General features: G+C 39.4%; 1 protein-coding gene across 4 annotated transcripts in view; it reads right to left on the reverse strand.

Annotated features, from left to right (window-relative positions):
* CSMD2 (CUB and Sushi multiple domains 2) overlaps positions 1 to 13141 on the reverse strand; it is a 598906-nt gene that overhangs the window by 45205 nt on the left and 540560 nt on the right. For all 4 annotated transcript variants that reach the window (XM_057499978.1, XM_057499977.1, XM_036885219.2 and 1 more), the window contains 2 exons: positions 12475 to 12648; positions 9540 to 9728 (listed from right to left, as the gene is read on the reverse strand). In XM_057499978.1, the coding sequence (XP_057355961.1) occupies positions 9540 to 9728; positions 12475 to 12648 (363 nt within the window). The remainder of the gene's footprint in view (positions 1 to 9539; positions 9729 to 12474; positions 12649 to 13141) is intronic.

Genomic DNA, 13141 nt, shown 5'->3' on the forward strand with positions numbered 1-13141 from the left:
CTACATAGAGAAAAACATGGCAATTGTAGTGTAGAGCTTAATGAACTGCCACAGAGTGAATACGCTCATGTAACCACCGTCTGGATCAAGAAACAGTACGTCACCAGCTCCTTAGAAGCCCTTTGCGTCCTCTCCCTATCACTACCCCTTGCCCCTCCCAAAGTAAACCACTATCTTGATTTCATACACCATTAACTAGTTTGCCTGCTTTTGAATTTTACATACAAGGAATCATATAGTACATGTTCTTTTGTATTTGGCTTTTTTTGCTGCACGTTATGTCTGTGATGGTCACATATGCTGCGGGAAGCAGTCACTTGTTTGCCATTACTGGAATACACCAGCAGGTGGCGAACGTTTATGTAAGGGGCCAGATAGAAAATATTTTAGGTTTTGAGGGCTATATACAGTCTCTGTTGTATATTCTTCTTTGTTCCTTATGGGTTTTTTTTGGATGGGGAACAATACTTTAAAAATATATTTAAAAGACATTCTTAGTTCAAGGGCCATAGGCTGGATTTGGCCTATGAGTCAAAGTTGGCTGACCCCTGCTATATAATAATTATTTGCATTAGTTATCTATTGCTGTACAACACATTGTCCCAAAAGCTTAGACAGCAATAAACATTTATTAATGCTCATGGTTTCTGTGGGCCAGGAATTTAGGAGTGGCTTAGCTGGGTGGTTCTGGCTCACAATTCCTCACAAGGCTGCCAAACAGGATGATGGCTATGACTGTAATCGTCTGAAAGCTTGACTTTTTCCCATAGTGACTGACCAAGAGAGCAAGGTGGAGGTGGCAATGTCTTTTATGACCTATGCCACACACCACCAACGTCACAGACCAACCCTGGCATAATGTAGCAGGATACTATATGAAAGCATGAACGGCAGGAGGTGGGGACCACTGGGGCCATCTTCAAGGTTGACTGACACACCACTGTGTGAATAGACCACATTTTATTCCTCCATTTCCTGTTGATGGATGTTTGGATTGCTTCTAGTTGGGAGCTTTTATGAATAATACTGGTAAGGACATTTTTACGATTATTGGTGTACCTATATACACATACATGTTGGCTACCCTAATGATTTCTGTGATAACAGTTGGTTGTTCTTTCTGATGTTCTTATTTGATTTCAAAATATTTTCCTTTGGGGAACTTGAGGCTAGTGTTAAATTGTGGTAATATCTAATAATCTCTGAAAAAATATATGCAATGACTGACATTATTTTTTTCTTGTTACTAGCTTGATCTAGGCTTCTCGGGTATCCATAAAATTAGTGAACAGAATATACTCTATTTTATTCCCTTCCTGTGATTTGTTATATTAAAGAAGGAAGAAGTCAACAATAATAATATTTGTGACAAAAGACAAAACAATGAAAATATTATTTGGCTGCTATGGAGAAGGAAAAACAAGAAAAAGACATGATAACAATAAAGAGAAACACATTCAATGTATACTTGCATAAAAATCAAGGAGGTGAAGAACAAAGAGAACGTGAAGGGCTGTTGCTGAATTTCTCAATTGTCGATATAAAAGAATTTTAAAGTGTTTTTAATGTTTATGCCCATGTCCAAATGGGATCTCCAGATTCTGCAGTGGCTCTCTAACTTCTAACTGTAAATTAAGTTTAAATGTGTACATAAAAATAGGCAGGATAGATATTTAACACAGCTTATAATAGTAGACTTTCTTGTATTACACAAAATACACATATAACAGGAAAAGAGCATAAAATTGTAATCAAGCAAAAACAATAATACAAATCAGCAGTTCATGTTTGGGTGGACTATGCTGAGTCCCACAGTAAAAGGAAAAGGACCCCTACAGTGGTTCATAGGCCCCAAATATGCAAGTTGTATTAATGGCCAGCCAGCTTCCAGAGTTTCCGCTGTTCTGGAAAGTTCTTTATCAGGTAAATGGCATATAATAAAGACCCGGATCATGCATTTCCTGTGGTCCTTGCATATCCATACCAATTAAAGCATTTTGCATTCACCTGGAACAAACAGCTGACCTTCACCGACTTGGTTGACTAGGGGATATATAAATTATTTTACAATTTTCTGCAAGCCTATTCCTAGGGCTTGGCTCTTCCAGAAGTAGAAGTGCAGTTAGCCCCAAAGCAATGTCATAATAATTATGAAACATCAGTGAAAAGGGCTTCACTGGGTGTTACTGGGATCTACAGCCCTATAGCCAGTGAAAGTTCCTCGAGGTCTGGTGTTTTCAAAATATTCTCACCAAATCTACACACAAACCTCTATATTTTTCCAGTTAACGACTGAATAGACTAACTGGGTTCTGATGACAATATGTCCTCTTTCTGAGAATCTTGCTGAGGCACATTTTCAGACTATAATAAACATTTTTGTCTTTGAATGGGGCCTGCCCTAGGAAAATCAGCTTTTAAAAGAAGAATGGGTCTGCTTCTTGGTTTCTGTCCCTAGTAACAATAAATGATATGATGTGGTGGCCTCAGCAATTAGTGAAGGTAGAGTTTAGCACTTATAAATCCCAGTGAAAAAAGAGGTGACAGTTGGCTTTTTGGAGTAAAAAATACCAGCAACTGTTGAGCATTAGTCATTTTTTGGAGAAATAATGGCTAGTCTGTTTTTAGACTTTGGCTTCTACCAGACAGAGAACCTGATTTATGGTTCCCCCAGATTTAGGTCAGTCAAATGAGAGTTCACAATGTAAACATCATAAAACACATGAGAAACAAGTCACCATGAATGAGAATCAGCAGAAACAACAATAGCAGGATTAGACTTATAAAGACAATAATATTGGAAGTGTCAGACAGAGAATGCATAGTAAGTATGTTTAATATATTAAAGATATAAAAAATAATGATTTTACAGAGGAATAATATGCTATGGAACTAAATAAGTAAATTTGAAAAACAAGCAAATAGAACTTCTCAAATGCTAAACAAATAATTGGAAATAGAAACTCAGTGAACATTTAAACCTTAGCTTAGACATAGCTAAAATGATAATTAATGAATGCTAAGAGGGACAAACTACCTATGAGCAGTTTTTAAAGAACAGTTTTGTCTATGTAGCAAAATGGTGAGAAGATTTATAGGTAGAGGTGAAAAGCCTACCGAGCCTGGTGGTAGCTGGTTATCCAGAAGAGAATTTTAGTTCATTTTAAATTTACCTAAAAAAGTAATCATCATAATGTAAATTGTTAATGTTTAACAGACCTGGGGAAATTTGTCAGAGGTGGAAAATATGGAAGAGAGTTTCAGGTCCATAAAGAATAGCCAAGAAGGTCTAAAGTTGGAGTCTCAGAAATAGTGAAGAGAGAGAATGGGTGGGGGAGACAATATTTATGGAGATAATAGCTGAGAATTTCCCAGATGTAAAAAAATCCAGGAAGCCTAATGAAGCCTAAGAAGGATAAATGAAATATCTAAATACAGTGCAGCAAGGTTCAGAATGCCAACAAGAAAGAGGATCTTCAAGTCTATGAGGTAAAAATAAATAAATAAATAAATAAATAAATAAATAAAATAGACTACCTAAAAGGTAGAATAAATAGACTGCAAGCAGACTTCTCATTAATAATGATGCCAGCAGATAGTGCCAAGGGAAAATGTGTTAGCCTAGACTTCTGCTCCAGTGAAATTATCACTTAACAACCAGGGAAAATGTGGAATGCCAGAGACAGAAACAGACTTTTCAAAGGAGTCGAAGACTGGCAGCTTGCTTCTAATATCTTCTTTACCAAAAGAGGTCAGAAGATATTAGAAAGATTTCTTCAATGGGCTGAAAGAAAATAACTGCCAATGCTGATATTTAAACCTACCAAAAGTATTTTTCAAAAATGAGAGACAAATAAAGATATTATAGATAAACAAAAACTGAGAGTGTCTGTCATTGGCTGATCTTCATTAGAGAAAATCTAAAGGATGTCCTTCAAATAACAGGAAATTGATTCCATAAGGAAGGTCAAGATATAGGAAAGAATGAAGAGGAAAAAAAGTGGCAAACATGTGGATAAATCTAAGTGAACAATAACTGCATTGAAGAACAACAACTTTAATACATTGTGGGTTTAAAAAGCAAGGCAAAATTGAGATATAAGAAAAGAATAATGTAGAAGTCAGGAAGAAAGCAAATGGAGTTAAAGTGTTCTAATATTCTTCTATATAGGAAGAATAGAAAGACATTGATTAATTTTAGACTCTGATAAGTATTCCTATTGTAATTTCTAATGTACTCATTAAAAAGTAGAGTGTATAATTTCCTTAGTAGTGGAGACAAAAAAAAATTGAATTATAAAATTCAATCCAATAAAGAAAAAAAAAACCTAATGGGTAGAACAACCAGAAAACACAAAATAAGTAGATTTAAAACCTAAATGGGAGGCAGTGCATAGAGGCAGAGTACCAGGCCCAGGCCAGCTGGAAAAAGTAAAATTGCCTTAATCAGTTAAGTAACATTGTAACCAGGACAAGAGACAGACCTACTGAGTGTAAACGAACCTACCTCGGTAAAGAATGCTGAGATCCAGATCAACACAGTCACTTGAATAACCCTATTCTTAAGATAAAACTTCTAAGAAATTGTTGATTACCTGTATGCATCATGCATTACACTGACGCCTATCCAAAGGCTCTATAAATCCCCAAACCCTAAACCCTTAGGTAAGCCTCATTTCTGAGGTTATCCACACTCTTATCTGAGTGTGTACAGTCCCTTCAAATTGAAAAAAATTTTTTTTTAATTTGATATATTTAAAGTGATGAAAGAAAAATACTTTCAGCCAAGAATTCTATATCCAGAAAAACTATCCTTCAAACATGAAAGAGCAATTAAGACATTCCAAAGATAAACAAAAACTGAGAGGATATATTACTAGCAAACCTAGAAAGAAACCAAATTATAAGTCTTTTAGATTGAACAAAAGGACTTGAAGTCACATGAAGAAATAAAGAGCACTGGTAAAAGTGAAGTGTATTTTTTGTTTGTACCTTTTCTCCCTCCTATCTGAGAATCTGCATAAAGTGATAATTAGAAATCTGTGTTGATGGGTATACAGTTTTTAAAGATGTAATTTGTAAATCAACAAGAGCACAAAGTAAAAGGGAAGTAATGGAGGTATATAGGAGCAAAGGTTTTACATACAATTGAAATGAAGCTGGTGTTAATCCAAAGTGCATTGTTATAAATTAAGATGTTAGCTGTAATTCCTAGAGTAACCACTAAGAAAATAACTTAATGTAAATTGTTAAACAAATAATTGGAAATAAACACCAGGAAATAAACAACAAAGAAATTAAAATAGTACACTAGAAAAGATCTATTTAACACAAGAGTCGACAGTAACAGAAGAACAGAGGACATAAAAAGGACATAAGATAATTGAAAGGAAATAGCAAGTAATTGAAAAAGAAAAGCAAGGCGGATGTAAAACCTTCTCTATGATTAATTGTGTATTAGGCACATAAAAGGCAGATATTAGTAAAATGGATAAAAACATGATCCAACTATATGTTGTTTAAAAGAGACATACTTTAGATTCAAAGACATGGATGGACTGAGAATAAAATAAGAAAGAAGATATATCAGACATAAATTAGCCAAAAAATTGATGGAGTGGCTGTCCTAATATCAGTTAAAATAGACTTTAAGACAAAAAGTTGCTACTAGACACAAGAAGGATATTTTATAATGATAAAGGGATTAATTTGTCAAGAGGATATAACAATTATAAACATATATACATCAAGGAAGAGAACTCCCAAACATGAAACAAAAATTAGAACTGAAGGGAGAAATAGACAAATCAACAATTATAGTATGAGATTCAACATCCCACTTTAAATTATGGATAGAACAATGAGAAGATCAGCAAGGAAATTTTAGACTTTGGCTTGTAAATTTTTTATTTCTAAAAAGGAAATAAGTGAACGATACATTAAACCAACTAGACCTAACAATCATCTACAGAACACTCCACTTAGTAAGATCTCAAACTAACAACCTAACCTTCCACTTTACTAAACTAGAAAAACAAGAGGAAACCAAGCCCAAAGCAAACAGAAGAAAGGAAATAATAAAGATTAGACTACAGATAAATGAAACAGAGAAACAAAAGAGAAAATAAGCAAAACCAAAAGTTGGTTCTTTGAAAAGAGCAACAAAATTGACAAATGTGTAACTAGTCTGATGAGAGAGAGAGAGAGAGAGAGAGAGAGATGGGTATGAGTTCAATTACTAAATTCAGGAATGAAAGCCAGGACATAGGAGAATGTTATGAACATGAATGGTGTTTGCCAACAAATTGGATAACCTACATGAAACTGACAAATTCCTAGAAACAAACTACCAAAACTGACTCAAGAAGAAATGGAATATCTGAGTAGGATTATAATAAATAAATACAATCAGTCAATAGTTAAAAACTATTAATAAAGAAAAATTCAATGTCCAGATGACTTCACTGCTGAATTCTACAAGACTTTTAAAGAAGAAATAACACTAACTTTTCTCAAGCTATTCCTAAAAATAAAAGAGGGACACTTCCCAAGTCATTCCATGAAGCCAGTATTACCCTGAGGCCAAAGACACAAGGAAAGAAAACTATAGGCCAATAACCCACCCCCCACTTATGAGCACAGCTGCAAAAATCCTCAACAGAATACTAGCAAACAAAGTACAGCAGCATATTAAAAGGATTATACTGTGACCAAGTGTGATTTGTTCCTGGAACACAAGAGTGGTTCAACATATGAAAATCAATCAATGTAATACACCATATTAATAGAGTGAGAGAAAAAAAACATATAGTCATCTCAATGGATGCAAAACAGCATCTGACAAAATCCAACATCCTCTCATAGTAAAAATGTTCAATAAACTAGAAATAGAATTTAATCAATCTGATAAAAGGAATCTACAAAAACTCCACAGCTAACATCATACTTAATAGTGAGAAATTGTAAGCCTTACTCCAAAGACTGGAAACCAGACAAAAATGTATGTTCTGCCACTTCTATTCAACATTGTACTAGAAGTTCTAACTGGGGCAATTCAGTAAGAGAAAAAAATAAAAGGCACCCAGATTGGAAAGAAAGAAGTAAAACTATGTCTATTTACAGATGCCATAATCTTAGATTATTAAATGACATTGGATTAGGTAATGGTTTCTTAAATTTTCCACTAAAAGCACGAGCAACAAAAGAAAACATAGATAAACAGTATTTCATTAAAATTAAAAACTTTCATGCATGAAAGGACATTATCCAGAAGTGAGAAGATAATCTACAGAACGGGAGAAAACATTTGTACGGGTGTAGTATCCAGAATATATAAAGAATTATTAAAATTTAAAAATACAAAGACAAACAACCCAATTAAAAACTAGGTAAAGAACTTGAATAGACATTTCTCTAAAGAAGAAGTACAAATGACCAATAAGTACAAAAGAAGATGCTCAATATCATTAGCCATTAGGGAGATGAAATGCAAATAAAAATCATAGATACTACTTCACACCTACTAGAATGGCTATAGTGAAACAGATGGGCAATAACAAGTGTAGATTAGCATGTGGAGAAATTGGAACCCTTGTATGTGGCTGGTGGCCTTACTTCAGAAAACAGTTAACCTTAAGAAGTTAAACCCAGAGTTACCATATGACCCAGCGGTTCCATTCCTAGATATATGCTCCAAAGAACTGACAACATATGCCCACACAAAAACTTGTACATAAATGTTCACAGCAGCATTATTCGTAATGGCCAAAAAGTGGAAACAACTCAAATGTCCATCAACTGATGAATGGATAAACAAAATGTGGTATGTCTATATAATGGAATAATATTTGGCCATAAAAAGGAATGAAGTAATGATACATGCGACGCTGTGGATGAACTTTGAAAACCTTATGAAAGTGGAAGAAGCCAGGCACAAAAGACCACAGTGGGGAATGGGGAGTGCTGAAGGGCTGCCTTTCGGGGTATGAAAGTGATCTAGAATTAGATAGTGGTAATAGTTGTACAACTTTGTGAATATATTAAAATCACTGAATTATGTACTTTGAAAGAGTGAATTTTATAGTATGTGAACTGTATTTCAGTTAAAAAAAAAAAGAAAGAAAAATGCCCATATGGTAATTCCTCCCATTGAAAGGAAATCTTGTCAGACAGATTTTTAAAAATATCACAATTATATGCTTTTTACATACAGAGCAGTTAAAAGTCAAATGATAAAGAATACATCGTACAAATACTAAACAAAGGAAGCTAGTTATAAATCATGTCAATATAATGCCATTTTAATTACTTCAGTATCAATATTAACATCAGATAAAATAAGCTTTGGGGCAAAACATTAATATAGACAGGGTCATTTTGTTATGATAAAAGCTTTGTTTTACCAGAAGATACAACTTGCAGCCATGATGTGCTCGCAATCTCCGCTGGCACCACTTAGAACCCCAAACAAGTTGTCAGCCATAAATGGGCTGGATGGCCAGGCTGGGATGCTCAAGCAGGGGAACTATGGGCAGGGAGCAGCTATACCAGTCTCTTATCAAATCTAGAGGCACAAGGGCATAAGGAGATGGGAGGTATCTAGTCTCAGGGTTGCGGGGAGGCTACAAAATATGTTTGACCCCCTAAGGGTGAATGGGTGGGCTGCTGAATGGTCACAGCTCAATACTCACTCATCGTCCTGGACTGCATCTTCACCTCTCTGACTAGGAAGATGGGGAGAGAGCCATTGGGAACAAGGGGAGAGAGCAAGAGACCAGGGCACTGACTTTCTTATAAGGATGTGCGGAGCTAACAACCGGCTGTCAGGATTCTGAGCACCTCCCTTGCCCCCTTTCTTTGTACACTGTCCCCATATTTTTTCCCTAATAGTAATGAAGGCAGTTACTGGTGACTGAATAGCTATTATATATACTATATAAGGTACTTTTTATGGATTTTCTAATTTAATCCTCCAATAACCCTATGGAATAGGTATCACCATCATTTTTCAAGATGAAGAAATGGAGGCTCTGAGGGGTTAATGGACTTCTCTCAAACCACAAAGCTTGTTTGGTGGCAAAGCTAGAATTCAAATCCAGCCCCACTGCCTCTAAAGACTATGGCATTTCTGCCGCAGTCCTTCAAAAGGGGTTCATGTGCTGTCTTTCTGGAAAAGCTAGAAGGGGTCAAGTGGGAGACAGTGTCCTACTACAGCCAGTTCTGAATGAAGGGAACCCAGAAGGCTGAAGAGGTTGGTGACAGTACAAGAGAGGAAAGGGAACAGGTTTCTAGCCAGGAAGAGAGACCGCACAAATTGGTAGGGTAGCTCACCCGGCAGGGGCCCAAAAGGGTTCTGACACCTAAGGAGCAGCCAGAGTCACCATCAGCGTAATGTCACTCACACACACACACACACACACACACACACACACACACACACACACACACACACACACACACAGAGGAGGACTGTTCATTGACATGGACACCACCCATTGGTCTACCCAGGTGATCATTTTGAGTAGATGACATCTACTTACAGAGACACTGGGGGCGGGGACGGTCCCATGTGCCATCTCCCTGGCAGCTGAGCACCGGGGAGCCCAGGAGGTAGAAGCCGTGGTTGCACTGGTAAGACACAGTGGTGCCGTAGTTGAACCTGTGTGGGCTGTCCGTGTGGACTTGACGAATGCTATTTTCTTGGTGTCCAGGATCTGTACAGTTGATAACTATAATGGAATGGGACAATTAGATGCAGAAATCTGTATGCAAGGATTTTCTAAAGTTTTTAAATAAGCTTTCTTAAGTCCAAGCAGGCATGTATTCCCAGGACAGCAAAATTTCCAGACCAAAACAGGCAACACGAAGTGGATGCTGTCTGGGAGGGTGAGTTGGTCCTGAGGCTGCTGTATGTTTTCCCCACTTTGACCACTTGGTTAGGGGACTTATTCTTCCATGTCCAGCCAGACCACCTCTTTGGAGAAGCCTTCCCACCTCCTCCCAGGCTGGCGAAGCTCTCCCTTCTCAATGCTCCCTTGCACAAACTTTGATTGCTGACTTTCTGAGCTTACATTGTGATGTGTTGGACTACACGAGTCCCTTGAGGGCACAAACACCATGTCTCTGTGTGTCCGATGTGAGGCACCATGTGTCTCCCCCAGCAAAGCCCGTCAAGTGTGAAACTGATGCATCTGAGCTGACCTGAGCAGGGGTTGGGCCCTTTTGGGAACTGTTGTAATCACTTTTATGAGTATTTCAGGGAGAGATTAATATCCTGGGGGATAAATTATAGTTTTAAATGCTTAAGGGTTTCTGAAACAACTCAAAATCGGGCTGATATTTTAGGATAATGACGGTATCGCTCACAACTCACAACGTGTGCTTTTGCTTTCAAAACACTTCTCGTCCATTCTTACCTAGTCTGGTATGCATCAGGTGGGCACAGCCAGTATACTTGATCTTTGGTGAGCTTTTAAGGTATATGGTGTCTTTAAAGTTGATGATCCTCTCAGACTCAGAGAGGCTGGAGTCGTAAAACAAGTAGCATTTATTCATTCACAATATTTATTGGGATATACTGAGTGCCAAGCATTGTACTGGGCAGTAAAGATAACACAGAACTGACAGGCAAGAGCAGGGTTTCTCGCCCTCGGCCCTGCAGACACTGGCTGCTAACTCCTTGTTATGGGGATGGTCCTGTGCACTGTAGGGTATGTGGCAGTGTTCCTGCCCTCTACCCACTAGATGCTAATAGAAACCCTCCAGCTGTGACAAGGAAAAACATCTCCAGACATCTGCCCCCTCTTGGGGAAGGGGTGAGGGTAAAGTCATCTTCAGTTGAGAACTGCCAGTCTAGAGAAAAAAGGATACATCAGGGAATTATCTTGCTTGATAAGTGCTCTGGTAGGGGCAGCAGAGAATGCTCTAGAGCACGAGGCAGAGCATCTAGCCTCGTGCAGGGGGGTGGAGCAGGAAAGGCTTCCCAGACGTGACATTCAAGCTGGCTCTTGATTTTGGTTAAAAGTCACCCAAAGAGGGGGGGATTGAGGGGGTCACAGAGGAATGCATTTGAGGACACCACGGGAGAGCCCTGGAGTGCGTGGGCACAGGGCACGTGTGCGGAAATGGAAGAGGTTCAGTGTGGCTGGAGCCTGTGCTGACGGGAGGCTGGGCAGAGGAAGTGGAGAATGAGGCTGGCCAGGTCCCTTGGGCCCTGTAAACTGGCAAAGGGGAGCACAGTTCTGCCAAGGGCACTGGGAAGTCTGGGTTTTATACAGGGAGTGACTTGATCAGATTTGTACTTTAGACAGGTTGCTCTGCCAGGGCAGAGAATGGGCCAGTGGGGAGCGGGACATAGTGCAATGAGGCCATGACTTCTAAGGACCTTACTGCAGCCCTTTGATTTTAAGATACTCCTTGAGCACGTTTTCCTGGGAAGGGGCTGAGCTGAGGTTACAGGAGAATTTGCGTCCTGTGTTGAGGAGGTGGAGCTCATTTCTTGAGGAGAAGGGCACACGGGTTAGCAACACCCCAGAACAAGCAGCAGCTCTCAGTTTTTTCCTGCCTGAACAGAGGATCGAAGGAAAGCACAGCACAAGGTCATGGCAATTTTCCCTGTGTTTCCTGGAACCTTCTGTCACTCAAAATGTCATCTTGAAATGTTAAGAGAGGGAGGTCATTTTAAGGTTAGCTGTGAATGTATCTTGATTTATTTTTAAAAAATCAATTGAAAAATGTGGTCCTTTAATATGTTATAAATGACACGTGACACATTGCACAGCCAATCACAGTGCACCCCAAACAGTGCCATGAGGAGCCTCCGGCCCAGGAAGTGTCTGCTCTCGTGGCTCTGAGAACACCGTCAGCCTCTAGATCTGGGCTGGGCTCACTCCTGTTCAGCCCGCTTTGCTTCTCCACTCAAATGCCATTGAACCTGCCAGGCCACTCTTGGTAAGAGGCAGTGAGCTCCATTTGCCCTTTACTGCTGTCAACAGCCTTTCAAAGCTTTAGAAGCTATTTCCTGAGTGGCCCAGATGGGGCCAGAATATCCTGTACTCAGAAGCTGCCTCTTGCATCCTTGGTTTCTTCTCTTCCTTCTGCTAAAATCCCAACTGCTGCACACATTGCTGTTCATTTTTCATACTAACCCTGCTGCTTTTTCCTTTCATCAAGAATGGGGTTCTCTATGATAATGATGAATGATTTGTTCTGTGAAATGCAAATAAGATTGTTTTACATTTCTATTCTGAAAGACAAGATTCGTTTGCTTTCTTTATATAACCAGTGATGAAATTTTACACGGCCGTATCTGGGGTTGAGACATCCCTGTTTATGACCATTCTCTACCCTGAGTCTTCCCTATTTAAGTCAAACTAATGTCAGGACCAAATTTGCTGGTTTCTGCTCATGGATTACAGAACCACAGAGGGCAGAGGTGCTGGGGGTGGGGGCAGCGGGAGAAGAAGGTTGACTCACTTCTGCAGGTGGGCAGCACGTTGCTCCACTGCCCACTGGCCAGGCACTGGGACCTAGCAGCCCCTTCAGCCACATACCCAGGGTTGCAAACAAACTTGACCACATCATTAAGGTTAAACTGGGTGCCCTGAGTAAGGCCGTTGACTGGGTTGCCTGGGTGTCCACAGGTAATCGCTGTAACCAAAACAGAAGATAGGTAAGCCCTCCTGTTATCCCACACCCCAAAAGTTCATCCTCTTCCCACCTGGCATTTCTCATGAGTAAAGTTCAGCCTTAAGTCTAACTAGTTAATCTTCTGTTGCAAAACCTTTATTTCCTAAAATCATTGTGGGGACATGCTTTCTTCCTTAAAGGCATGTCTGTAGCTTGGACACCTTGAGAGCCCATTCTGTGAGTGCCCCTAGGGCGTTAGGCCTGGGTTGTGGTTCCCTGTCATCAGTCCTGCCTCCTTCCTCTGCCTCTATCCCCAGGGCTCCCCACCCCACTCTTCCCTGCCAGATACACTGACAGGCATCCCTCAGCCGATTCAGACCCAGCCGAGTTCCTGCACCGATCTCGACAGAGCCAGAAGCAATTCTAACCAAGCCTGAATGGAGGGATGGTCATCCTGCCACACCAGTGGCCCAGGCACACCGTGGGGACCCAGAGGTGCTAGGAGAGCACAGCC

This window comes from Manis pentadactyla, chromosome 4, assembly GCF_030020395.1.
Source record: "Manis pentadactyla isolate mManPen7 chromosome 4, mManPen7.hap1, whole genome shotgun sequence".
NCBI lineage: Eukaryota > Metazoa > Chordata > Mammalia > Pholidota > Manidae > Manis > Manis pentadactyla.